Source organism: Hoplias malabaricus, chromosome 18 (genome assembly GCF_029633855.1).
Source record: "Hoplias malabaricus isolate fHopMal1 chromosome 18, fHopMal1.hap1, whole genome shotgun sequence".
Lineage (NCBI taxonomy): Eukaryota > Metazoa > Chordata > Actinopteri > Characiformes > Erythrinidae > Hoplias > Hoplias malabaricus.
The window spans coordinates 9,489,852-9,516,127 of NC_089817.1; the positions used below are offsets into that span (position 1 = coordinate 9,489,852).

Here is a 26,276-nt window from a genome sequence, read left to right on the forward strand (position 1 = left end):
CTGACCAGGCTCGAGTCAAGAAAACATTATGCACTGTAGTGACACCAAAAGTGTCAACGTTGGCTGGTGTATCCAAATGTATATTTATTCCTATAAAGTGAAGTTGACTGATATTTCTTAACAGGCAGCAGGGTGGTGCAACAGGTAATGTCCCTCCCTCACAGCTCCATGGTCCTGAGGTTGTGGGCTTAATCAAAAATCTTTGTAGGTTGATGTGACCTTTGTAGGCTGTGTGACATATTCCACAGGGGTGAACACATTTGTGATGTCCTGTGAGTCTGCCATCCTGTCCACAGTGTTCCTGTCTTGCAACCACTGATTTGGTGTAAGCTTTGGACAAACCGTGACCTTAACAGAATGAAGCGTTCATAGAAAATAAATAAATACATTTCTTAACCTACAGATGTCGCAAATAGACAAATTAAGATTTAAAGAATCTCAGTGAAAAATTTTTTGGAGCCTCCAAATTTCTCCACAGAAAGCAGAAATCCAGGTTTTTAAAAAAAAGAAAACACAATAAAGACAAAAATGGCTTTGGAAAAGTGAATTTATATGATTTAAGTTAGACAAAACACTAAGTGCACTTAAAATCTGAAAATGTTAAAGAGTTATGCATACACACCTATAAACAATATGTAGGCACTTAATAATGCATTGAATGCAACATAACTGTTATGACCATGCCTGGATTTTTCAACTTATTGTTAATTCCCAACACTGATAAAGATGAGTATGCTATCCAAATCTCCTTAATTCATTCAAATGACAAAAAAAATCGGTATTAACTTTAGTCAATTACAGTTAGTAATATGATACTATCAGTTAATATGAATGTGGAATGCAACTATTCTGTAGCACCAAACTCAAAATTCATGATTTGAGACAAAAGCATGAAAAAAAAAAAAAAAAAAAAAAAAAAAAAAAAGAAATATATATATGGCTTTTACACTCCACAACAAAGGCTGGACTGAACTGCCAGCAGGCTTTACTGCTCAAACAAAGAACAAAACACCAACAAACATGTATTAACATATAAATTTAATAGAAGATAACATTTGTAAAATTTTCATAGCTTTATTATTCTTTTCTTTTTTAAAAAAATGATATGTTTACTCTCAATGAATTGTTTCATCGCAAAAGTTATTCATTGCACCCATGGTCCAATTGCCACAAAATATGCAGTCAACTGTGCCTGGACCAAATGACCAGGAGAAAGGCTTAGCTGAAAGCCATTACAACCTACACATTCAAACCAATCACATATTCTTTGGAAACTTTTCAAATACTGTTTAAAAAAATGCCTCCTCCCTTTGCTCATTGATACCGCTGAGGTTTCTCTTACCACTCACTTTGGTCATTCCAGGGAACCTCTATATATTTCTATAAAAACTTGGTTAGTGAATGTCCCTAACCCAGAAACCATAAACCTCTATTAAAAAAAACCCAAAACACACACACAAAAAAAAAACATAGTTAAACTTCCACAGTTCAACCACCAGCTGAAGTGTGAGAAAATAACTAAAAACTAAATCAAGTTAAGCTGCAGTGAGGACCCATGCATTCCAGATATGTCAAACTAAACCTAATGAATCTATCACTATCTTAATCACATTGCTCTATTAAAAGCGCAGTTACTTGCATACACTGTGCAAAAGAAAAACAAGAGAGACAAAAATAAACAGGTGGCATGGTAAATGCTCATAAAAGTGAAGAGATTAACAAAGAAATAAACAACTTAAAATAGACATCCTGATATACTGCTCATTTTTTACCCATTGCATCTCTTTAATTATTTAGCCCCAATTACGCTCCTACAAGCCTCCTGCCCGTGATTGTAGCAAAACTCTGGGATAGAAATGCTCTTGGGCCTAGCAGCCCTGAGTGGTTGGCTCGTGTGTGTGTGTGTGTGTGTGTTCGTTCGCAATTTGTGTATGTTTAAGCGAAGTGGTCGGGAGCCCCTCACTGCTCCTGGCCATCCTCCCTCAGCTCCGAGGGCAGGAACTTGTACTGCTGCTGCCGGATCTGTGCCAGCTTTCTTCTGGCCTCCTCCAACTCTCTCTCTTTCCTCAGCATCTCCTCCTGAGCAGCGATGATCTGTCCCAACACAAACACAACAAAGTTACTAACACATTAAAGCAAGCTAATGCCAGTGTACTTGAAGAAAAATGTGCTCTTTATTCCAGTATTTACCCTGACATCTAATCACATCTACAGTGTAAATCTCCTACATCACAACAAATCATTTGATTATGATTTTTGTTTTAAGAACAGCATACAATTAGGGGTCTCAAATACTTGTTGATAGCTGAAGTACTTAAAAACTTGTACTCAAAATAACCCTTAACATAATAATATAAAAAAAGCTTTTATAATAAAAGAAATTGAGTTTAATAATTTTAATCAATGTTAAAGTTTAACATAAAAAAATAAACCAAACCAAAACACAAATACACAGTTATCTTTGTCTACATTTGAAGCATAAACTCCATATATTATCCACGGATGCAGCCCCACAGCTTTTTCAAGACTAATTGGAAATGAGCGTACATTAAGAAGCACTATAAGGCAATGTAATATTAGGTATGAATTAAAGATACATTCTTATATTCAACTAAAATGGATATTAGATATTTATTTAATATATTTCTTTAATGTTTCACATATTTTTTTACACAACTGTTTGTTTTCACTCAGGAATGTGGCTGGTTAATATTTCCTCACCTGAGCAATGCCGCCCACCATCTTACTCTTCACCATCACAGCCTGATCATCCTGGGCTTCAAAGGCAGCCTTCTGTGCAGCCTTCACAAGGTTATCTGATGCCTTCTTCACAGCATTGCCAGCAGTCTAAAAGAACACAGAATTCTTAGACTCAAACCCTTCACAGATAGTCCTCTCCTAGAGCTAAGAAAATGGACTCCCTGTGTGTGTTCCTACTGTTGGAGCAGTAGACAGCATTACAAACAATGTTCCACTGAGTTTAACTTTTTCCTTAGACTGCTATTATAATATTCATTTAGCTTATGTGCTGAATGTTGTCTTGAATCTCATTAACTTCTAATTTTGACAGTACTATGGGTCAGTAGACTTTTCACTATTTGATTAATTATTTTGACACAACTAAGTTTCATGTTTTATTGAAATTGGATATAAAACATTCAGCAGCAAAAAAGCAGCATTTACACACATTTCTGCCCCGGTAACCAAACACTGAAAAGAGAAAATACTACTAGAAAAAACAAAAAAACACACACACGTGTGTCTGATCCAATCTCACATTACAGTGTCTTTGTAAATGCAGTCCATCATACAAAATATATTGGCTATATGGAGGCCCTGTTGGGACACAACAGGCCTTTAATTGAAGAACTCTGAATTTCACATTTAATGTTCAGAGGAATAGATAGAATGGATAGTGAGTGTAGAAACAAGGACGTCATTTTAATGTTTTGGCTGACCAGTGTACAAAAGTGTAAAATGAGTAAGAGAGGAATGCATGCCTCCTGAAGAGTAAGTGGTGAACCATAACACTGCTTCTGTGTGTTCTCTGTAGATGGCTTTAAAAGGCAATAAAGTCAGTGTGAGAGGATGAGAGAGGGAGAGGGGGAGAGAGAGAATGAACTTCAACCATGATTCACTCGAATAAAAACACACGTCGCAGTGACTCCTCTGGCAGCCTTTCCTCAAACATTTTTTTCCCCTTGTTTTGCCTTTTGAGGCAGCAAGGAAAGAGAGTAGATATCTGGCTCCTGACAGAGATTCAAAGCTCAGCTTTCTTCTCTCTTAGTTCTTTATGTCTTTTCAGCAAATCTTGTAATGGTCATGGCATGAACGTAATGTAAAAGTTCAGCTGAACACAATTTAGAGACTAATGCTTTTGTTGAATAACTAGGTTGAGGAACAATTGCAAATTAATCAAAATTTGGTCTTAGAAGTCAATATGTCGTTATATAGAAGCCCAAATCAACTGTTTTATTTCTGGAACAATTTGTGGAAAACCTACTTCATGAAGGTGTTTATTCCCTCCAGTTATTATTTCTGCCACAGATGATTTCTACACTCCGAAATGCTACACCGAATATTATTTTTTATTGCACTGTCTGTTCCAACTCCAGAATATTTTGTTTTTCTATTTAACATGTATGTTACGAATACTGAAAAATATGTAACAAAAGAAAGAAAGATTTATTTGTCACTAAAATGAACAATTGTGTAAGAACTTGGCACAGCATTTAAATAAAAAATAAAAAGTCAAACTTCTTAAAATATATTAAAATTAATAAAATGTATCAGCCAAAAAAATAATGTATAAAAAGTGGCCAACTGGAATTTAAGACTACAGTTGTTACCAGTTAAGGTACATTTACTATGTACAGGGCACACAACATAACAGACTGTGTAAGACATAGAAACATGTACACCTCATGTTTAAGGTGTACATCTGGTCTCATGATAGCAAAGGCCTGATTAGTCCTGTTGTACTTCCATTTTAGCAGTACCTGAGTGCACTGTATAAAGCTCCATGGCTAATGCTTTTACAGTAGTGGGTTTTCCATCCTCCAAAGTTTTAGATAGATAGATAGATGGATGGATGGATGGATAGATGGATACTTTATTGATCCCCAGGGGAAATTCAAGGAAATTTTTGCAATTTTGGAAAATTTTGCAAATTTTGAAAGTGTTTATTAAACCTAAATAGGAAAATCTAGGTTTTACACTCAGACTCAAATGAAGAATCATAAGCACCACATGTAGGTGGCAAGAGCCTGACATTCAGCTGCTTTCTTCCTCCGCTGACTGAATGGGAGAACTTGAGAAGCCACAGAACTCTTTTGAGATTGTACATACTCAAATTAAGTGCCTTAATCTTAGATGGATACGACTATTTCCAGAATGCTAATGAGCTTCCTAATTATACAAGTGATGATGGAACAAGAAATGACTAATTGTGTGCTGAAAGCTAGAAACAGATGGAACACTAATGTGCAAATGTATAAGTAAATAGTAACAAAAGTAATATTTTTACAATTCCATCCACATAAAGTTACACAAATGTGAATACGGACAACAGTTACACTTTACAAGATTAAAAAATGATATCAATATCTACATATGTTGTGTTCCACTGTGATGAATCACAATTATATATATATAAAAAAATAATAAAAAAAATAGTTGAAGGATGACTAGAATATGGTCTATATATAGACTGGTCTGAGCCAAAGAGGACAGCTGCACTTAGATTAGAGTGCAATGTAATTCTAAAAGTTGAATCCCAGGCCTATTCCTGACACCTGATACCTCTCTAGCACAACAGAACATTTTTTGGACTGTGACTGATACACCATTGTAACTTCCCATCTCATGAATGCAAACAAATGAAATGCTGATAAAATTACACGACACATTATACAACATCAAATGACACACAAATTTGTGACTACTACAATCCATCCAGTTTAATCATATTACAAAGTTCGGATGATATTCTCCTTCCAGTGACAGAAGTATAGACGCATGTAAGTGATCACATCCAACAGAACAGAACACAAAGAAGAAGAGATTTCTTAAAATCAAAGTGATGAAAAATGTCAATTTACCTGCAGTCTCTTCATGGTTTGTGAGTCCTGGTCAGCCTTGACCTTGCAGGCCACTAGAAGCTGGGCTGTAGAGGCAGCCACTTGCTTGGCTGAAGAGATAAGTTTCTCTTCACTAGCATGACCCTGTACAGCTGAGTTAGCAGCTTCACACAAGTTATTGGTGGCTGCCGCCACCATACGGGCCTGAAACAAAACAAAGAGCATGTTTTAAAATTAAATACATACGTGTATATAAATACATATATATGTAGTAGAAAAATAATTACCACATGCATTTAGAGTAAATATCCTTTCCTTCTAAAGTGAACTTTTGAAATAAACCACCATGTTTCTTCTAGGGTAATCTCCATTTGTTTTACAGAACTTTCAAACAGCGCCTGTTAGGTCCAAAACAATGGTCTTAACTGTAAGTGTACCGTTGCAAGAAAAATAAACAAAACTCACCGCTGAAATGAGACCTTGAGACCACTGTCCATCATCCACAGCATTTGCTGGGATTGCTCCAACCTGAGCAGATAGATAGATGGAGAGAGAGAGAGAGAGAGAGAGAGAGAGAGAGAGAGAGAGAGAGAGAGAGAGAGATTTAAGGGAAAAAAAACCCAACAAAAACACATTCAGTGAATTAATGAATGTTAAGAAACAAAACAAAATCCAAATACAGTTGGACTTAATAAACATGTGTAACTAGGGACGCACCGATCTGACTTTTTAGTTACGTTACGATACAGAGACATAAACTTTGCGATTATTCGATACCCCAGACCGATCAGATACTATTGCTGAATTAATAAACCATACACCTCACCTTCTGGGTCATAAACCCAACTTAAAATTGTCTTAAACACAACTAACAAATTAACATTTTTAATTTTGTAATATTAACAAAACATAACAAATTAAAACAGATATTAATGTACTGAAATGCTATTTATTTGTCACTAAAATGAACAATTGTGCAGGAAATTGGCACAGCATTTAAAAAAAAAAAAAAAGTCAAACTTCTTAATATATATTAAAATTAATAAAATGTATCAGCCAAAAAAATAAAAATAAATAAATAGCTTCAATTTGTCAAACACAAACAGTAATCAATCTCATTTTTACATGTGTAGTGTAAACTTAAATCCAAAAAAAAACCTTGCAGCTGAAAAAAGAGAATAAACGAATAACTTGGTCAAATACAAATCAGTAATCAAACATTGTTAACATGTAAATATTTGGTGCAATTCAAAACCAAATGTAGCAGCTTAAAAAAAAAAAAAAAAAAAAAAAAAAAAAAAAAAAAAAAAAAGTAGCTTAAACAACTTGATTTGAAAGTGAATGGACCTGTCCCATGGATCAGCATATTTATCCGATACCCAATCTAGCTAATTTTGTTAATACCGGGACCGATATCTGATCTGTGCATCCCTATGTCTGACATCCCTTTACGCACGATGTCCTTGAGAACCTTAAGACTGAAAATGAGCTAAAAAGCAAGTAAGTCTACTTATTAATTGAAAGTCTACTAAACAAATAAATGTTTAAATATAGTTAATTAGCCAAAATGTTCAACAGCATTTCTAATTATTCCTTTAGGCTCCTAAATGTTTTTCCTAACTAATGGAAAAAAAAAAATCATGAAATATTTCTGAAATTCAACTGGCAAATACATTTGACTTAAAAAACAAACCAAAAAAACAAACAAACAAACAAACAAACAAAAAAAACAGATAAGATACTAAATATAACATCAATATCAATGAGTGAAAAAAAGCACGTTACCTATTAGAAAAGGACAAGGTTATAGTCATGTATCTTAAAAAACAATGTGTAGGGCATAAGTGATGCTCTAAAGGAGAAGTAACTTACCTTGCCCTGAGCAACTAACTCTCTCTGAGCAGCAGATGCAGCCTTAACCAGTGCGCTAGTGGCTGCTGCAATAGACTTGGCTGCTTCCAGAATCTGTTCCTCAAAATTTAGACTCTCATCAGCCTCCTGTTGAAACAAACAAAACAACAATTAATTACACTACAGTCATATGATAATATTGATTATTTCAGAATGATGGGTGAAACACAGCACAACAGCAGCTGGGGATGTTTCTGAAGCAGTGTGGAATGAGTGTGATTGCATTGCATGCTAAATCATACTTTAGACACACAAAGCCAAGTTTCATAAGATTTCTTTTTTTTTACCTTTCTTCCCACTGCAAACTGTGAGGCAACAAAGAATATGGGGATACGTTGATTCCTTTTAAATCTTCATAAATTTTTGTAGCACAAATCATAAATAAATGTATGGCAAAATGTTTGCTTTAATGTGATCTACTGTTTTTTTTTATAGTTCGTTAATCATGGCTTTTAAAAAGCCAAAGAACCAGCTTAACGTATATATAAAAAAATATATTAAAAAAATCCATTTGATTTTTGTAGCAATAAACTATATATAAAAATTACTATAAAAATAACTATTTTGAGACAGAATAAACATCCCTGTTCCTTATTTTGATGTCTGTAATATACGTACTATTAATACTGTATGACAGATCTTGCATTACATATCCTCCCCACCACTATTTTAGACTAAAACTGATGAGCAAATCACAGCAGGGATCTCTAAAGTAAAGACCCTGTTACAGACAGTAACCCAGTCTGAGACTAAACCACACAGAATAAGCTGGAGCAGGTGGCTGAGGAGTTGGAGGACAGGGTTGAAGGCAGCGGAAAAAGGCTCCTCACCTTCGGCTTGGCTCGCGGTTTCAGCTGCTCCAGTTTCTTGGCAGCTGCTTCGATGGCAGCCGCGGCACCCAAAAGCTCATTCTCTGCAATGACTGTGGGGTCTTCAGGATCAACCCATTCAGTGCCTATCAGAAACACAACAAAATCCAAGATTATGAAAGGGAATTTGGATTAGGTTAACTGCCCAGGAATGTTTTAAAACTGATTATTTGAGCAGTGATAAACCTAGTTCACTACAAGTTAGATCTTTTGCACTGCCTGATACAGATGTTATATTACATATTATTTATGAGAGATTTTTTTAAAAATAATTTATCATATAATTATTATGAACAATTTAGGAGTTAGCACTAAATTTCCTTACAACATAGATGTTTTGCCTTAATATACTTATAGGTTTTAAGTTTAAGATTAATTGGATTGATTGGACAGATTTTGAGGAGAATCAGTCATCTAACCCATAGCTCTGAGTCCATTTTCTTATAGCAACCCTGCATAAAATTCTGTGACTATGAGTTGCTTATACTCCTTTATCTGTATTTTATTGTACAGCTAAAACCCATTTCTCATCAATCCTCTTACATATCAGTGTAGGTTTAATGTTAAGAGTATATAAGGCTTTAGAAATTATAGGAAGGTTCATGTATATTCATTCAGCTCTGACGAATGGTTGCACACATACTCCATTACACCTACATACAAGTACTCCTACTCTGCACCATCTGTTAATTTCATACACGGTATTAACACCTTGCCTGAGCTCTAGTTTTACTTTCTGTAAAGAGATCATTGTTAACCATTTGAAATCCAACCAGGACCTGTTTATTGGGCAGGTCTGTAAGTGTTGGATCGTCCAATACAGATCTACTGGGTGAATATGGTGTAAAATGGTGTTAGATACTGTCATCAAATAACATACTGGAATACAAAATTAACAAAAGCAGAAAGCCTGGATCTGTAGTAATTCTGAATGGCTATTGCTGTTGTGTTATGGCACCTTTCATGGCCTCAGCTGCTTGGATGAGCTCAGTGACAGAGCCTGCCACGCGTTTGGAGAAGCTTGCCAGCTGCTGCTTCAAATCATGAGTAGGTTTTTGGATAATCTGTGAAAAAAAAAGAGCTGCACTGAATAAATTTACATCACCTTATGTTGTTTTGAAGTTCAGTGTAACAGACAAAATAGTGCAGTGAAAAGTAATAGTGCTCAATGAATTTTCATACATTGACCTGATAGCGCCAACTACTTTAATAACTTTTTTTAATAAATCTTTAGTCATTAAGAAAATGACCCACATTTATTGCACCCCAATGTTGTAAAATTGGTGTATATTCAGAAACATAACTAAACATTGATAGATTTACACAGCAACAGTGCAGAGCAAAACACTAGCAGACACTGCAGTAGAGGGGGCAACAAAAACAAACAAACAAATAAAAACCAAAATAAAACAAAACAAAAACAATGTAAGAAAATTAAGATATGGAGCATTTAAATTGTTCAAATTCAAATGTGTTCAAAAATCTCAAGGCACTCAAATCCATGTAACGTCATCATGCATAAAAAACTTGATCAGATGAAAGACTTGAGAAACTACCGTTTATGTATGCTTTATTAAGAGTTTGTCCTCAAACTGTCCTTCAGATTTGTGATGGTGAGACTATAACAGGTGTTTGTCATTAGCCTGGTGGCTCTTGGGACTTGCAAGCATGCCTTGTCCGGACCATTCAAATAGAAGACTAAGAAAAGCTCTGGCCCCAGCAATGCATACACAAAATGCAAGACATGCATCCAATCAAATAATTAGCAACCTATTTATATCACCTCCTAGCAGTCTGAAAATTCAGATTTCATATGTACAAAATTTGTACAAAAAATATTTTGAGAAAAAATACAGATCTAAAAGTCAACCTAAAATTACTTTGTCTTTGAATTCTAAGGTTGCATTAAAACATACTACCGTTTAAATATTTAAAATATTTATCCTTCATTTCATGCATTGTCTGTAACCACTTATCCAATTTAGGGTCGCAGTGGGTCTGGAGGCTTCCCAGAATCACTGGGAGCAAGGCGGGAACAGACTCACACATTCACTCACACCTATGGACACATTTGAGTCGCCAATCCACCTATCAGTGTGTGTTTTTGGACTGTGAGAGGAAACCGGAACCCCCGGAGGAGACCCACGTGTCTCTGGACACAGAGAAAACACCAAACTCCTCACAGACAATCACCTGGAGCAGGGCTCGAACCCACAACCCCAGGATCCTGGAGCTTGTAGGATTGTGTGTCTCACACTAATATTCATTATAATTTTTATTATTATTATTTTTTTAAACCTAATAGGCCAATAGATGACTCCAGACTGGACAGCAATGATAAAAGCTTGACCAGTTACCATAGCCCTTTCTGAGCAACGAGCACAGCCATTTGCTGAAAAGATTCTAACCATTGTTTTAAAATAACAATGCTCTATCCACTCTGTTCAAACATGTGTGAGTTGGTAAGAATACCTCTTGGGGTCAAAAATGCAGGCACACACTCGTGCAGATCAATCATCTACTCACCGGCTACCACAGTGAACGGAGTAAAGCACACACGCACACAAATATACCAGGGTGACAGAATGAAGAAAGGATGAGTTAGCATCAAAAGCATATTACTCCAATTCATTTGGTAATTGGGCATAAATATTTTGTATAGCTTAACCCTAACGCTAACTGCATTCACTTTGGATTTGCACCTCTATGGTTTATTAAACTCCTTTCATACATGCATATGTTTAAGGAACGGGTTAAAAGAAGTCAGAATAAAAATCCTAGTAAACAAATTCTGATCAAATCCTAATGTGTGACCTGAAGACTGAATGATTAATTGGATTTATGTCAAAAGTGTAATTAGAAAATTAAAAAATTCAGTGTTTTATAATTTAAATGAACAATCTGTAAAATATTTACTGTACTAAATCATATATCAATATCCAGGATGTGTCATCACTGATTAAAAAAACAGGCTAAGTTGAAGTACTGGCATCCCTGAGACTAGTGCACACAATATTTTACACAGACACGGTGTCCTCCAACCATGACATGACAAAGTGAAAAGAGATTAGATTTTACTGGACCTATAAAGCCAGTGCCCCTCTAAAAACCTCCATGACCAGAGACAGAGTAAAATGAGAGGACATATTGGCCATGTGTTTGAAAGATGGAGGCAGCTTAGCAGCAAGACTACAAGTCAAATCCAGAGTTGGCTAACCTGTTCCTGAACAGGTAAGCAAGTCACCGAGGAAGAAAATAATAAAAGTGCAGACACTTATGTATTGATTAAAGATGTAAACTCTATAGTTTGTGTGTTTTATGTAAAGAAAGTGAGGGATAGTGGTGTAAGGTTGGTTTGTGTTTAAAAGTTCAATTTACAACATGATTGAAAAGTATAAACTCCATAGCTTGTTATAAAGAAATTAAGGCAGTTAAACACGTGTTTCTCCGTGGTGTGTATTCGTTAACAAATTAAGGAGTAAGGGTTTGTTTGAAAAGCCTAGCATATTTGCCTATTTAAAGTGGGACAGACAATTCAGCTGGCAAATAATACCATATGCATTTCATGAGGTAGGTAGATGTTTTAGTGACATGATGTACACTTGGTTATTTTCAACAAATAAGTGGGAAATAAAAATAGAAATTGCTTCACATAGTTAAGAGTTAGTGATATAATCAGGAACAGTTTTCAAGTAAGAAGCTGGCAAATAATGCCAATAGGACTCTGAACTTTAAGGTGGAACTAAACGTTAATAAATATGACATTTGTGAGTAAGAAGCAAAGATCCGTCTCCTACAATGACATTAATGTCATAAATGAAAAGCGATACGTAACACCAGCCTTGCCTAGTTGAAATATTTAACATGGATTTGGACAGTAAAGGTTTGTAAATGCACTGAAAATGGCGGCTGCTTGTGCAGTTTTTTGCCTTTCTCTAGAGTAGAAGTTTTAGTGAAATAATGAACATGTTCTGTGTAGATAGCTAAAATGAATGTGCCATAATTAACCTATTTGTCCAAAGTTTTTAAACTCTCCTCTTGCTTGTTTGTGTATGTTCAGCTTTCTTTAAAATGGCAACCTTGTCCAGCTTTACGCCCGGGGAGTAAGGGGAGGAGGCAGATCTCTCTCGATTGTTTTGAATCTGTATTGTTGTTCCCATATCAAAAGCTTGGTGTCAGTATTACAGATTGCTCTTTTCATTTTTGGGCAAAATTTTGATATGAAAGCTATTCTACTGTAAAAGGTAACTATACATGTATGACATTACTGATAAATGTGTCCTGTAGTGACAGCAGTGCATAATAATTACAGTTAGGTCAGTGCGGGGCAGGCAAAAGGCTGACACAGGCTCACTTTGGCCTTTTACTGCCACACTGAAATAACAAGCTGCACAAGGTCAAATGACACACAAACTATTTCACACTTAATGACACCTCTGGGGGTCTTGAAGACTTTTTTGTGTTTGTGCAAGGTTAAGAAGACCCTCACACTCCTGACTGCTTCAAAAGTAAATAGGCATGCAAATAGGTGTCAGTAATTGAAACTCACCACAAGCACATGCTCCAGGAGTCCTAGATAACCATGTGCACACTCTGTCCCAAAGCGCAGAGCACGGTTCCGCACCTCGTTGCTCACCTCAGGGTGGTAGGCCGCTTTCTGCAGAAAGATGAAGAGTGAGAGAAAAATGAGGTAAAGAATAAAAACGTGGCTCAAACCACAGCTAAGGGATGTGGCCACTATCACTCACGGATCATGAGAGTTGTCTCACCTTGCAGGAGTGCAGCATTTCAGCTATGGCTCTTCTGCTCAGGTTAGCCGTGGCAATCACATCCTCCTGACGACAAGAGTTCCCAGCAGCCACTGCCTTTGCTGTAGCCAGTGTGATGCCTTTGGTCATACGGATAAACTCCTCTGGAGTGGCTGTCTTTGGAGGAGGATCTGGACTGCTAAACACCTGAGAAACATCAACAGATTGGTAAACTTAATCAAACTGGGGAGGGGAGGTAGCTTATTTTGCTATCTTATCTACTTATTTCTCTTGTTTAAATCTGAGCTTAAAGGAGTGAAAATATGCAGTGAATGTTTTCCTTACAGCCAACTCCTGTTTAATGTGTTCGATGGTGGCCTCCAGCGCCCGTGTGCCTTTAGTAGCTTCGTCTTCCACAGCCTTCACAGTCTTCAGCAGTGATGTCACATTTGTAACCATCACCTGAAGATAACCATTGCCACAGTTTAAAACAATGCTTTATGCTGGTCAAGAGTAAATTAAGCAGTTAAGTTAAAAATGCATGGTCAATGCAGATAATTGTGTGTTACTGCTATATAATAAGTTATATATTGGACCATTTTATTATTGATTTTTGTGAAACTTCAGTATAAGTGCTTCAATATTTGACATTTGAATTTACGGTTCAGCTTCCCCACACCTCGTTTCCCTCTTCTTCTGAGACATACTGACCCTGTATGCCATTCTCTCTGCTTAGCTTACTTACCATGCAAGGGATTTCCCACTAGAACCAAGTACAGGGGAGCCAGGAGGGGCAGGGAATGTGTGTGTGTGGTGTGTGTGTGTGTGTGTGTGTGTGTGTGTGTGTGTGCGCGCGCGCGAGAGAGTGTGTGTGTACAAAGATGGGAGTAGAAGGATTAGGCTTAAGTTACTCTTCTCAGCTGTTGACAAAACGCCACAACATCCAATACGCTGATAAATGACCATGGCTCTTACACTGGCAAAAAATAGAAAGTGTAAAAAAACAACAACAAAAAAAAAAACTAACAAAACACAAAAAACAAAAATAATAAATCAATGACAGACTCAAAAAGGCAACTTGTGATCATTCATGTCATACACACTTTATAAGATAACAAATAAATAAATATATAATAATAAAAAAAAAAAACATATGTAATTGAAACATTAAAATGATCTTTTACACTCTATCTTCCACTTGGTCCTTAGTCGTCAACATGCTGACGACAGTGTGGCTGTCCAACAATCTTAAATGACAGCAATCCATAAGTCCTAACTGAGTCTGTCATATTCTCCATAACTGGCAAATGGAAAGTGGCAAAATGAGAGGTAACTATCAAATGTCAACTAATTCTGCCAGCTTGTCAGGACGCCAACATCTTTGGCAACTTTATGCTGCTGATCTATCCAGAATATAAATTGCCCAGTTCCAAATATACTGTTGTTTGCAAATAAGAACTTATATTTTCATATAAAAACAATGGCAATATCTTGTGCAGAAAGTATGCCACATTCTCTATATTTTTTTTATTGTTTTTAAGCATTCTGATAACAACAAATGTTATTATGAGTAAGACATTAACTTAAAGGTAGTAAATGTGTTGTGGTTTCCTCTACGCACATAAAAAATAGAGGAAAAGGAATGATCATGTAAATTCTGAATTTTGACAGAAGTCTGAAAGGCTGAAAATCTTGCAGTGTCACAACCTGCAAGACTATCTAGATTCCTGTTTTTTTTACTGTTTTTACCTTCTGTGACAATGTACATGTACAGTACATTTTTCTTCTGACAATATAGGGGTTGGATCTCTGTCACGAGTGACTGGCTGAACCACTTCACCCACACCACCACCTCTACTTATTAGTGACAATTCTCATTGACAACTCCTCAAATGTAGCTGTTTGGTCAGAAGCACCCTACGCCAGAAATCAACGCGGTGGGGCCATTTTATATTTAGCCATGCAAAACAGTGGAAATGATTATCAAACATGATCATTGATACTCAAAAGGACATACTGTTACAGAGGTAAAACTACAGCACCACAGTAACTGGGCGGTTAACCTCTGTTCCCTTGTTGATACAGCTAATGACTGACTGAGAAAAGAACACAACTGAAAATAATATTCCCCAATGGTTGTACCTTGGCTGAATTCTTGAGCTGGAGCATAGCAGGATCATCATGAGGTTTACCAGCTGCTGCCTTGGTGGCTCTGATGAGGTCACCCAGAGCTTTGGCCACATCTTTGACGGCATTGATCAGGACAACCTGTAGTCAAGAGCACAACCTAATTATTGACAGGGGACAGGCAGTAAAAAGACCAATACTGACATCTAGTGTCTGCTACACACCCTTTTGGATGTGCACACTAATGCAGAAAAATAATAGCTAACTAAAACAACACAGAGTAAGGTATAAGAGTAACAAGATTGAACAGCAACTCTCTCTTACACAAATTTATAATAATCCCAAAGCAAGCGGAGTGTGGGGGGTGGGAATGGGAACAGACCTGGAGAAGTGGCATTTGTTCTGGTATATCAAACATGTAAAGGAGTTCATGGGAAAGCATAATATAAAAAGAGTCTTGTTAAATTTTGTAATAGTTGTCAAGATAAAATTGTGTCAAAATGTGTGTCATTTCAAGTCAATAGGAGGAATCACTTTCATGCAAGCAAAAGAATTGTGAAGAATCGAGTCTTTCATGGCTTATCAAAGATGTATAAAATATTTCAAATCCATGAAGAAAAAGCTATGTTTATTATATATAATTACTTATTTTGCATTTACATTGACCTTCATGCTGTTAAGGCCAGTTTGCATGTATTGTGCACTACACAGTGCAGTATGTTTCATGATCAAGAATCTGTGCACTGAAACTAATGCAGAGACTCTTGGTGAAGTTATAAAGGCTGTTTAACCTAATTAATGTTACGAAGTTGAGTTATCCATGCCTGCACACTACTGTTCCAAGAAAAGTGGTCAAAATTGAAGGGCTGCATAAATAATGGGAAATATACACAGAAAACTGGGGACTTCCATACATTTTATTACCTATTTATGGCCACAGGGACTGACTTTTTATTCCTCAGTACAGTAAGCAACTTTTCCACCTATTTCCATTTTCTTGCAATTTTTCAGTGAATTATTGAGTGTTGCCATGAGAACAGGAGGAAGTGGAATTTATGAAATGTGTGCTACACATTGTTGTAAAACACAATTCCCTTTCTAGCTAATATGTCTTTTCTTTTTTTCAATATCTTAGTGTTTTTTTTTTTATATGGACATCATACACAAACAAACAAATCCAGACACAGGTAGCTGGAAGAAAAGAAAACTTAATTTTGTCAATTACATAGAACATATATAGTTAGCATAGTATAGTTACATAGTATACATTGTAACATAGTATAGTTACATATGTTAACTATATAATGTAGCACTATTTTCATAGGGCTTATGCACTTTCCAGTTTCCAGTCAAAGCAGCACTGGCTGGGATTCAGGATGCAACTAATTGCTGGTTGGAAAACATGGCAATGGTATTAAAAATCGTGATGTCAATAGTTAATTTTTTAATTAATATGTAGTTAATACATAAACTTTGATACCAATATTAAAAAAAAATCCAAAATATGTCAACTGAAGTATGTGAGGAAAAAAAAAAGTAAATGTAAAAAAGGCACAAAAGATAGGACAGGGTTACAATGTGACTTCTAAAGACTGGTAAATAGAGCGGGCCAAACAGCAAATCTGAATTTCAAAAATAGCGCAGTCAGATTCCTTACCTCAATCCCACTGAAATGCAGACTGTTTAAGCAAGACATCCCAAAAATAAACGTTAACTGAAAAATATGTATTAACCTATATAAATCTGATCTATATTAAATTATTCACATTCTACTAATACACACAAATATTTTAAAATTATGACCCTGTACATATTTTTAGCAGTTATTTGCATCTTTTATGTAATACACATTGTATTTTCAATTATGTTTTAGATGAAGACCAGCCTTTTCATCACAACTGTATGTCCACATGAACACGGACAGACAAAAATACATTTTCAGACACAAACAGTACCCACATCCTGACCAAGTGGAAAGCCACAAGAAGAATAAAGAGCCTTGTGTGCCAGGAGGAAAGCAGAGTGAAAAAGAGAAATAAAAAGAGCAACTGAGTTCAATAACACAGTCTGCCAGGAGGATAATATACTACAGAGGTAATAGGCTTTTATTAATACTGACAGTGACAACTTGTACGTTAGAGCATATCAAAAAGACTTCTGCACAGACATTCCTCTAAGAATCCAACTAAAAGAAACAATCACCATGAGATACATATTTAAAATTAATGCATGCTGCAACATCATTAATGCTGTCGTTTTCAGACAAGCTAAGGACAGCCATACCTGTGTTTCAGGATCCTCAGAGCCCAAGCTGGCAGCCCCAAGCTTGACCACATCAGCCAGTTTAGTGATGGTGTTAACTGAGGACTGGGCTGCCTGGGCCAATTTCTCCTGATTGGCTCCAGCCCCAGCGACCAACAGCTTTGTGTCCTCCACAAGAACTTTAGCAGTCTTCAAGATATTTTCTCTGTGAGACAATAACCCCCCCCCAAACAATATCAACTTTCAAATGAGGACTTAAACTGATTATTGCGATAACCATCAATCTTTCAATTTTATTTTTTATAGTTTAAAAGTCGAGTTCCAGCTAGTTTACAGAATTCAATTCTACATTTGACTTCGTTATATAAAAAACACCCATACAGCTTAAATTATATAATTTCCTTAATCCACAAACTGAGGTTTTGTTATACTGTAATTTAAAATGCTACATTTATGAGCATTTAATGCTCTCTTGAATAGTGGTGAAGCTTTGAAACACTAAAAACCTGTGGTCAGCGAACGTCTCTGCATTCTCCCGATTGAGGGTGCCTGCTGTGGCGAACATAATCGTGGTATCGAGGTCAGCAATGATGCCAGCTACTGCACTGGCAGCTGTGATACATGCCTGAGTTCCCCGGTTACCTGCCTGCAGTGCTGCCAAAACATGAGACACCTGAGACATAAATAGAGAAACAGAGATAGGAAAAAAGAAAGGTTATTGTTACAGAGAAGCTTAAAGCTATCCAGTTTAGATTTGGTGTGACCTCAAAAACTCAACCGAACTGAGGAATTAAAATCAAAAAGCTATTCACTCACTTTCTCTGAGACTTTACGGGCACTGTCAATAAGTTCTTTCTTGGTGATGGAATCATTGGGACTGCACTGCAGGGCTCCTGCCTTAGTGACAAGTCCAGTGCAGCTGTAGCCTAGCTCTGTAACCTGCTTCTTGATGTGGGAGCCAATCTGTTGTAGTCAAAGAGGACAGACACTCAACATATGCACACAAGCATTCACATATGGCTACAATCAGCATACAGTGAAAACAGTGCAAGCTAATAAGTGTCAGACAACACTGTTAATTACTTCATCATTCTCTGCCGTGATAACTGCACATTTGGCCTCTGAAGCCAGGTCTCCAAATTCTGTGGTCAACTGATTGGCCAGTCCTCCAAGCTCATCAGGGTTGGTGTTTGATTTGGTAACCTGGTAAACAAAGGCTTATTAGTGCAGTACAAGTTTTATTCTTACAAAGCATAAGAAGCCAACAGTTTTTGTGTACTTGTTAAAATCCTACATTTCAAGGGTCTTTACAAGGCACTTCCTTACACTTATAACTACATTTTCTATACTACATTTATATAGCCTAAGGAAATATGATTACGCTTATAATTGTTAACAAATACTAAACCAATATAATAAGTTTACCAAATTTGCCACATTCAGAGAAATTTAAATCACATACCATCTCCTGCACTGTAACAGCGATGGCCTTGGCTGTCTTCACCATAGTGGTCTGATAATCCACAAAACTTCCCTCAGGCTCCGCTCCAGAGTCTTCCATTCTGTTGATAGCTTGGCTGATGGAGTTCACCATACCGCCCACAGCCCCAGCTGCACTAGCTGCTTCAGAAAGAGTCCCTGCCAGATCATCAACTGCCTCCTTCATCATCTGCACAGCCTCTTGAAGAGCCTCTTGTGTGTGTGCTGCCTATGAATGTGGAGAACAAAAGAGCTGAAAAAGGCACCAAACTTAAATATTGAAATAACCAAAATATTGATTAATTTTTACGATTAAATATTTTAAGCATTTGTATGACGAAAAAGGGGGAGCATGCAATTATATTAGTTTGACACTGTGTTAGATCAACACAGATCAACAACTAATGCCATGTGGCTCATGAAGTATTAAGGAAGTGAGGGCTTTAGAAAATTTTACAAAAGAAAATAAATCATCACCTTCGGGTTGCCACCTGCTTCTTTGGCTGTGTAGAGGATCTGTAAGGCGGATTCTGCTAGAGTCTTGGTCTGGTCCAGCACATTCATCTGCTGTTGGCTATTCAGGATCTTTGACGCTGTGCCAATGGCTGCCATGATGAGTGGCTCAAAGTAGCTTGCCATCTGAGACACCTGCAAGACACAGCAAGAACAGAGATAATTTTTCCCCAAACATCAAATATTCAGTCTTATATTATTCTTACAGTGAAAGAATGGTTAATGGATGTTCTCAGATCTAAAGCTAGATTGACATTTGATTATATTAAGATGAAAATTTTATTTAAATTCTTGTGAAAAATAGAAATACTTTTGATAGTCCGCCAAAGAGAAGTGTCTACCTTCCATTCATTTTACACTTTCATTGGTAGAGTGTTTGAGGGCTCAGGCTGCACCATACCTTGTGTCCAAGCTGCGAGGCATCAGAGCGGGCTGCAATTGCCACAGGATCGATGAGGTTGCTAATCTCCTGCACTGAAGCTGCCATCTGCTCATGAAGAGCCTGAAACAAAATTATGAATACTACTAAATAACTTTTAAGATTTGGAAGGCTGGTTTGAGGTTAATGAGTGGTAAAAAAATAAATATTTTGTAGTTTCCCCTTTTTCTGAATTGTCTGTGTGTGTGTGTGTGTGTTCATGCAGTTGTAGGGTTGATCCACACCTCATGAGAGATGTCATCTCTGGGTGTGAGCTGCTGACTAATGGCAGCAAGAGAGGCCTGGTCTACTTCACGGATGCAGTTATTGAGAACCTCAATGGCCTCATCACATTCCCGTTGACCTGGTGCTTTATCTCTGTTGGTGTTCAACACAAAGCCTGGCATCAGAACTCCATTTACTGTATACAAATGTACTTGACAACCAATAGCAAAATAAGACTATAGTTAGGTAAGAGGGAAAGTGAAAAAAGCTAATCAGTCTTTTCTAGAAAAAATGTGCAAAAAACAAACAAAAAAAGTTGTACAGAGCAGAAAAACAGTCAAATATGTTAAATTACATGGATAATATTATAGGAAGTGAACAAGCACCTCATATTGGTAATAAGCTTCTTGATGGAGTCTGACACAGTCCTGGAGTGGCTAGCCAGCACTGACCACTTAGGCGGGTCTTTGGGGTTGACAGCCAGTGAGCGAGCTGTCTGAATCATGCCTGTTGAGCTCTCCAACATAGTTTTTGCTGCGGCCACAATGGGTTCCATGGCAGCCAGACCCTACACATGTAAAGAAATGTATGAAATTCAGCTTGTTAATCGACGTTATCCATGTCTAGGGAATCAATATTACATAATTTAGCATGACTGTATAACTGACATATTATTTATTTGCCAAGGAATACAAACTGAACAAAAGGACAACTGGGCTATTTTCCAAATTTAATAGTAATTATCCAGTGTTTTCAGGTTGTATGCAAATGTAATTATTCAAAACAAAAACAAAAAGGTCCCTCAAAGGGTAATGTCTTCCTAAAATGATAAGAGAGTACATTTCAAGTAGGAAGTGTATGGAGTGGGATTTACCTCTGGGCTGATTTGTGCAGGCACACTTGCAAACTCTGGGTTGGAGGCAAAAGCAGTAAGATTGTCTACAGCCTCAATCAGTGGCCCAGTTGCCGCCTTGCATTTCTGCCTATTCTCTTGGTTAAATGCTCCATCCAGGGCCTGAGGAAACATGATATTAGCATATACTTTCATATTCTGTCAGTTGTACCATCCCTTAAACCCTATTTACAGCACATATGTTGCACGCATGTCTACACACTGCGTGCAACACAGTGTTCTCAATATTCCTACAAATGAAACTCACACACATGCACTTAACACATACACAAATGTACTGATACTCACAAATGCAGGTTCAAAACAAGAATGTCATCAAAACACACATAGTTATCTGAACTCTAAATCTTTTATAAAAAAAAAAAAACAGGGAAGAGAGAAAAAAAATCAAGAACAAGAAAACTCCCAAGTCAACTAAAGAGCTTGGAATTTTGAGAATTTTTTGATAAGCTTTTGTTGGCCCTTGTCTGAACCTCCTGGGACTGCTGCTGGAGGGGAGTTTAGAGACAACACTCACTTTGATGGACTTGACAAGGTTGGCTGTGCTGTTTGCCACCTCTTTGGCACTCTGGACAAACTGTCGCTTAGCAACAGGGTTGGATGTTTTGGAGGAGGCAAGGCGGCAGGCATTGCAGAGGGCGGAGGTGTGTTTGGCAACAATTGTGGCAGCAGAGAGAACCTTGGGAAATACAGAGAAATTGAAACATGTCAGATGAGTATTTTTAAAAAATATATATTTGAGGACAAATTTTAATCAAATTACAAATACTTATCTTGAAACTATGGCATAATTCAGGATTTCCACTTCAACAACACAGCAAACACAACTTCAGTGTTACTTATCAGTCCTTATTTGATGAAAAGGGAAAATAAACCCTTTTTCAAATTCTGTATAAAATACAGCCCTCCAAAACTGAGTGTGAGGGACACTGCAAGTTTTACTAGGGCCTCAGATTACTAGCAGGCATTTTACCAGCCTCCATTTAACAGTAAACTCCTACCTGAGTAGTAAAGAGTGTTGTTACCTGGGACTGTGTGCAGGCTGGGTCAACCAGGTTCTGGCAGGCCATCTGAATGGACTGTTTAGCTTTGGCAAACTGAGCTGGGTCCACCAGACCCTTCTGTCCAGCGTGGCTGTTTGGATCTGAGACACCAACCAGATAAGCACCCTGCAATTGAGAGAGAGTTTGGTTAAAACAGTTAACTCTGTAATGGGTACTCTGATTCAGTAATTATGGACTCTAGAAACTAAATCAGATGCTTGTTCAAGTACTGTTTAGTGTATAAATGAAAAGTACTTGAGTTTTTTAAAGCCATACCATAGTGGAGATCTCTGGCATTTCAACAAGGGATTTAATTCATCTTTTGCTCAGTGGCTCTGGTCATAATATTACTCATTATGACCCAATAAACTGCTTGCATTAGAGATTTTTGCATCCTTTTTCCATTTTATTTAATATTATCAGACCAAAAACTAACTCCATAAACCAAACACTGCTGATGTAAGTGTGTTGACCAAAGGGGCCCCTCGCTAAACGAGTAAGCCTCACATCTTAAACTGGCTTCCATAAATTGTTCAATAAGCTGGTGCCACATATATGGGCTAAAAACACAGTAGAAAAACAGCACCTACTGATTTCATGACATCAGGGAACAAGTTTACTGAGAGGAAAATTCCACAAGCACTATATTGCCAGTGATTATGTTAATGTAAAGTTTATAATATTTCCTCAGTCAAAATATGACCTGTGTATTGGAACCAAAACTACTTGCTAATTGTATATAAAATATATTGTTCATAAACGTGTATCTATTTGGTGGTCACATATTTTAAATGCACTGGCTTGTTGGCGAGTGTACATATTTTATATACATATCGAATGCATTACCACTCTGTTCAATCAAATCATTTAATTATAATTCTTAAGTATAGGTAATACATCATGTAATGTCTTATCCATTTCCAAACTCTTACTTTTATATTATAACACATTATGCAAAATATGTCATTCTTTTTGGTTGATGTGTACAGAACTCCCTGCTCTGCATAATTTTCCATGTCTACAACCAAAGTAATTACTAAGGCAACCTAATTACTTTATCAAATGTTGTGTATACGAGAATGCAAGTAATCACTCATTAAGAAATTGATTTGTAGAGTGTAATATTTAGCTGTGGTAGAGCCAGAAGTAACTAGTAGTGTTGCTGAGAGCTGGCATTTACTTTTCATACCACAAGGTTTACGGATTTGTAGATATAAACTTATACATTGTATTTATTTTTTTGGCTATTTCTGCTATGCTTTTAGCACTTTAATTATTTTATGTGACCATGTAGTATTGTTTAATTTCTTTCAACTGTGATTGTCACACTTTCATAACAGAAAAAGTAGTACCAAATTTTCAAGTAACATTTTACCCAGAATACGTCACTTCAACTCAAAAATGGTTTGTGTACTTCATCCACCACTGTTCCAAAACCAATGACACTGATCTGCCAGTTTCAGATCAATGCACCACAATAGTGCTGGGTGGTATGAACAAAATTCCATATCACAGTATTTTTCAATATTATATTGGTTTCACAGTATTGGTTTTGGTGCGAACCGGTATAACACCCAGCACTACATAACAATATAGTTTTATAGAATTAATATGTTTTTCTACCATACTTTCTGTAGTTTTGTGGGGGCAAAAATATGGAAGCTATCAGCAAAACCTTCATACAGATTCTGTTCTGATCTGTTCTGGACCAATTCAACTTCCCTCACCATCTGCTCTGGCAACAATTTCCCTGCACTCACGTGCAGAAACACATACACAAATCACTTTCCTCAGTACAACTAGCAATCATATTCTAATGAGAGTGTGAGATGCTGAGCTACAGCAACAGACTGCAAGCTTTTAGAGCAGAGAGTGGGAGCATATAAATATGACTCACCATCCTCCGTCAAATCCATTATGAAATTTCAACTGTGTTTTATGGCAAAAGGTAAGAGATATATAACACTAACATTTTTAGGTTTATAAATAGCCTGCTTTTTACATGGTTATTAATTAGGTTAGTGTTACCTAAAAGTAATTAATTTATTATTATAGGGCAACAGTGAACCCTTTTTTTCTATCAATACTGAAAGTGTCAGATAACTTAATAATGTTAGTATACATTTAATGCATTAACACCATATTAAACTATTAGTAAACAGATTTTGAATAATTTACAAACTTTAAGTGTAGTCGTATTCTAAATTGGCACCCTAAAAATTACAATATTCAAATAAATGCAGCAATTTGGTAGATGTCACATATTTGTAGAAGGAATAAAATTCATGAAACCCGTATATTAAAAAAAAAGAAACAAACAAAAAAAAAAAAACTAGAAACAGAGACAGACAAAAATACAGAAATTAAAATAGAGGTCTAGCATACAAAAGAGAGATAATGTGGGTAGCAGAGAAGGCTTTTTTTCTGTTATTTTCTCTGCTCCCTTAACTCCAGATGTTGTAGACACCAGGAGACTGGCACACTTCTCTCCCACTGGTCTAATTAGACTAATGAAATGAGATGGAGATCAGAGGGGTGGAACAAAACAATAAACACACAGACACACTTTTACATAAACAAACTCATGTATACCTGGGCAGCAGCTTCAGTAAGGCCACAAAGGGCTTTAGAGGCAGAGCTGACTGAATCGCCAAACTCAGGCAGGTTGCTATTCTTTGCGTTGTGGGAGATGCCAGCCATGGCTTCGCCCAAAATCTGCACAGGATCACACACAATATATAAATTCAACACTTTCCGAATACAAACAGCAAACCGAACCATGAATTATGAAGTACGTTTAAGAATGAAATTAGCATAATGGGTTGTTGTCTACCTTTGAGTTTTCCATTACACTGTCAATACAGTCAAAGTAGCCGAGGTCATTCACTGCCTCCGTGGGGTTCTCTAGCATGCCCCGCACCGTCTATAATAGATATTCAGAGAATAATTCATTATAATAATGTTTAATTTGACTTAAAATTGGCATATATATATATACACATATCTCACTAAATACAGAATTAATAAATTGTTGGAAAATTTACAATATGCAATATGAAAATATCGTACTATTCACTGAAAAGTCTGATTTAATCAAAGACTATTTAACAGGTCAGAGAGAGAGAGAGAGAGAGAGAGAGAGCGAGAGAGAGAGAGCGAGAGAGAGAGAGAGCGAGAGAGAGCAAGCGCACGAGAGAATGACCAAGGTGGATAGATAGAAAAAAAAATGCAAGGTGAGAGGGGTACCTCGAGCTCCCTTAGTGCGTTGTCACACTCCTTCTGTCCTGGGGCCTGCTGGGTACACATGGTGATCAGCTGGTTAATGCTGTCAGTCACAGCGCTGTGGAAACCAAGAAAGAAAAGGAGGTGAGATAAGCATAAGAGAGAGGCGGGGAGGGAATGTGTGGGAGAAGGAGAGAGTGTTAGACAACGATGAGAGAAAACGAGTAATGAACGGTGGGGGAGAGAGAGAGAGAGAGCGCAACACTGGAGGAGCTAAGAAATATAATCCGCCCACATGCGATACGCGTCTCTCTTTCTCTCCCTCTCTCTCTCAGAAATGGACACAAGCATAAAGAGCACCAAAGATGAACAAGGCTGAGCCCCCACTGTCAGTCCTCTCCAGTTGGTCATTACATAATTGTGCCAATTTCCACTCAAATGTGTAAAATTTACAGCATAGGACAGGATTATGTAATGCACACTGATTTAAAAATAAATAAATAAATAAAAAATAAACAGAGAAACAAGACAATTACATTTCAGTGTATGTGAGCGAGTGCATCGTGGGAGTGCTTTGAGCACCAGTGTCAAATTTTCACAGAAAAAACACAAGTTATTTTGTAACACATCCCACATAGCATTAACAATATAAACAGTGCAGAAATCAGATCAACACACTTCTAAAGGGTAATAAGTCATTTAATAAATAATTTAAAGTCATTTATAATAAATTGAGAATTACAATTACTCTGTGATGATAGTCGTAGAATACTAAATGGTGAAATGAAGGATTATTTTGTTCTGATTAAAAAAAAAATATATATATATATATATATATATATATTATCCATTATTTTATAGAATGGTCATCCTCACCAGGGCCTAATAGTATTCATAAGTGTAATTATAATAACATACCTAGTAATTCAGGATACAATTTAGAATCCAAACCTTGAGCATAGAATCA

General features: G+C 36.7%; 1 protein-coding gene across 2 annotated transcripts in view; it reads right to left on the reverse strand.

Moving 5' to 3' along the window:
• Positions 1–1,083: 1,083 nt before the first annotated feature.
• tln1 (talin 1) overlaps positions 1,084–26,276 on the reverse strand; it is a 69,274-nt gene continuing 44,081 nt past the window's right edge. The window contains exons 31-57 of one of the 2 annotated variants that reach the window (XM_066650377.1): positions 25,334–25,427; positions 24,921–25,010; positions 24,680–24,802; positions 22,070–22,213; positions 21,562–21,723; positions 21,006–21,146; positions 20,518–20,699; positions 20,152–20,284; positions 19,889–19,990; positions 19,453–19,623; positions 18,959–19,204; positions 18,580–18,699; positions 18,313–18,459; positions 18,003–18,169; positions 17,518–17,701; positions 15,250–15,375; positions 13,453–13,569; positions 13,129–13,314; positions 12,909–13,016; positions 9,318–9,423; positions 8,321–8,445; positions 7,778–7,795; positions 7,452–7,577; positions 6,045–6,107; positions 5,601–5,783; positions 2,722–2,847; positions 1,084–2,094 (exon numbers count right to left, since the gene is read on the reverse strand). In XM_066650377.1, the coding sequence (XP_066506474.1) occupies positions 1,960–2,094; positions 2,722–2,847; positions 5,601–5,783; positions 6,045–6,107; positions 7,452–7,577; positions 7,778–7,795; positions 8,321–8,445; positions 9,318–9,423; positions 12,909–13,016; positions 13,129–13,314; positions 13,453–13,569; positions 15,250–15,375; positions 17,518–17,701; positions 18,003–18,169; positions 18,313–18,459; positions 18,580–18,699; positions 18,959–19,204; positions 19,453–19,623; positions 19,889–19,990; positions 20,152–20,284; positions 20,518–20,699; positions 21,006–21,146; positions 21,562–21,723; positions 22,070–22,213; positions 24,680–24,802; positions 24,921–25,010; positions 25,334–25,427 (3,625 nt within the window). In that variant the 3' untranslated portion in view covers positions 1,084–1,959. The remainder of the gene's footprint in view (positions 2,095–2,721; positions 2,848–5,600; positions 5,784–6,044; positions 6,108–7,451; positions 7,578–7,777; positions 7,796–8,320; positions 8,446–9,317; positions 9,424–12,908; positions 13,017–13,128; positions 13,315–13,452; positions 13,570–15,249; positions 15,376–17,517; positions 17,702–18,002; positions 18,170–18,312; positions 18,460–18,579; positions 18,700–18,958; positions 19,205–19,452; positions 19,624–19,888; positions 19,991–20,151; positions 20,285–20,517; positions 20,700–21,005; positions 21,147–21,561; positions 21,724–22,069; positions 22,214–24,679; positions 24,803–24,920; positions 25,011–25,333; positions 25,428–26,276) is intronic. The other variant, XM_066650378.1, reaches the window with a different exon arrangement.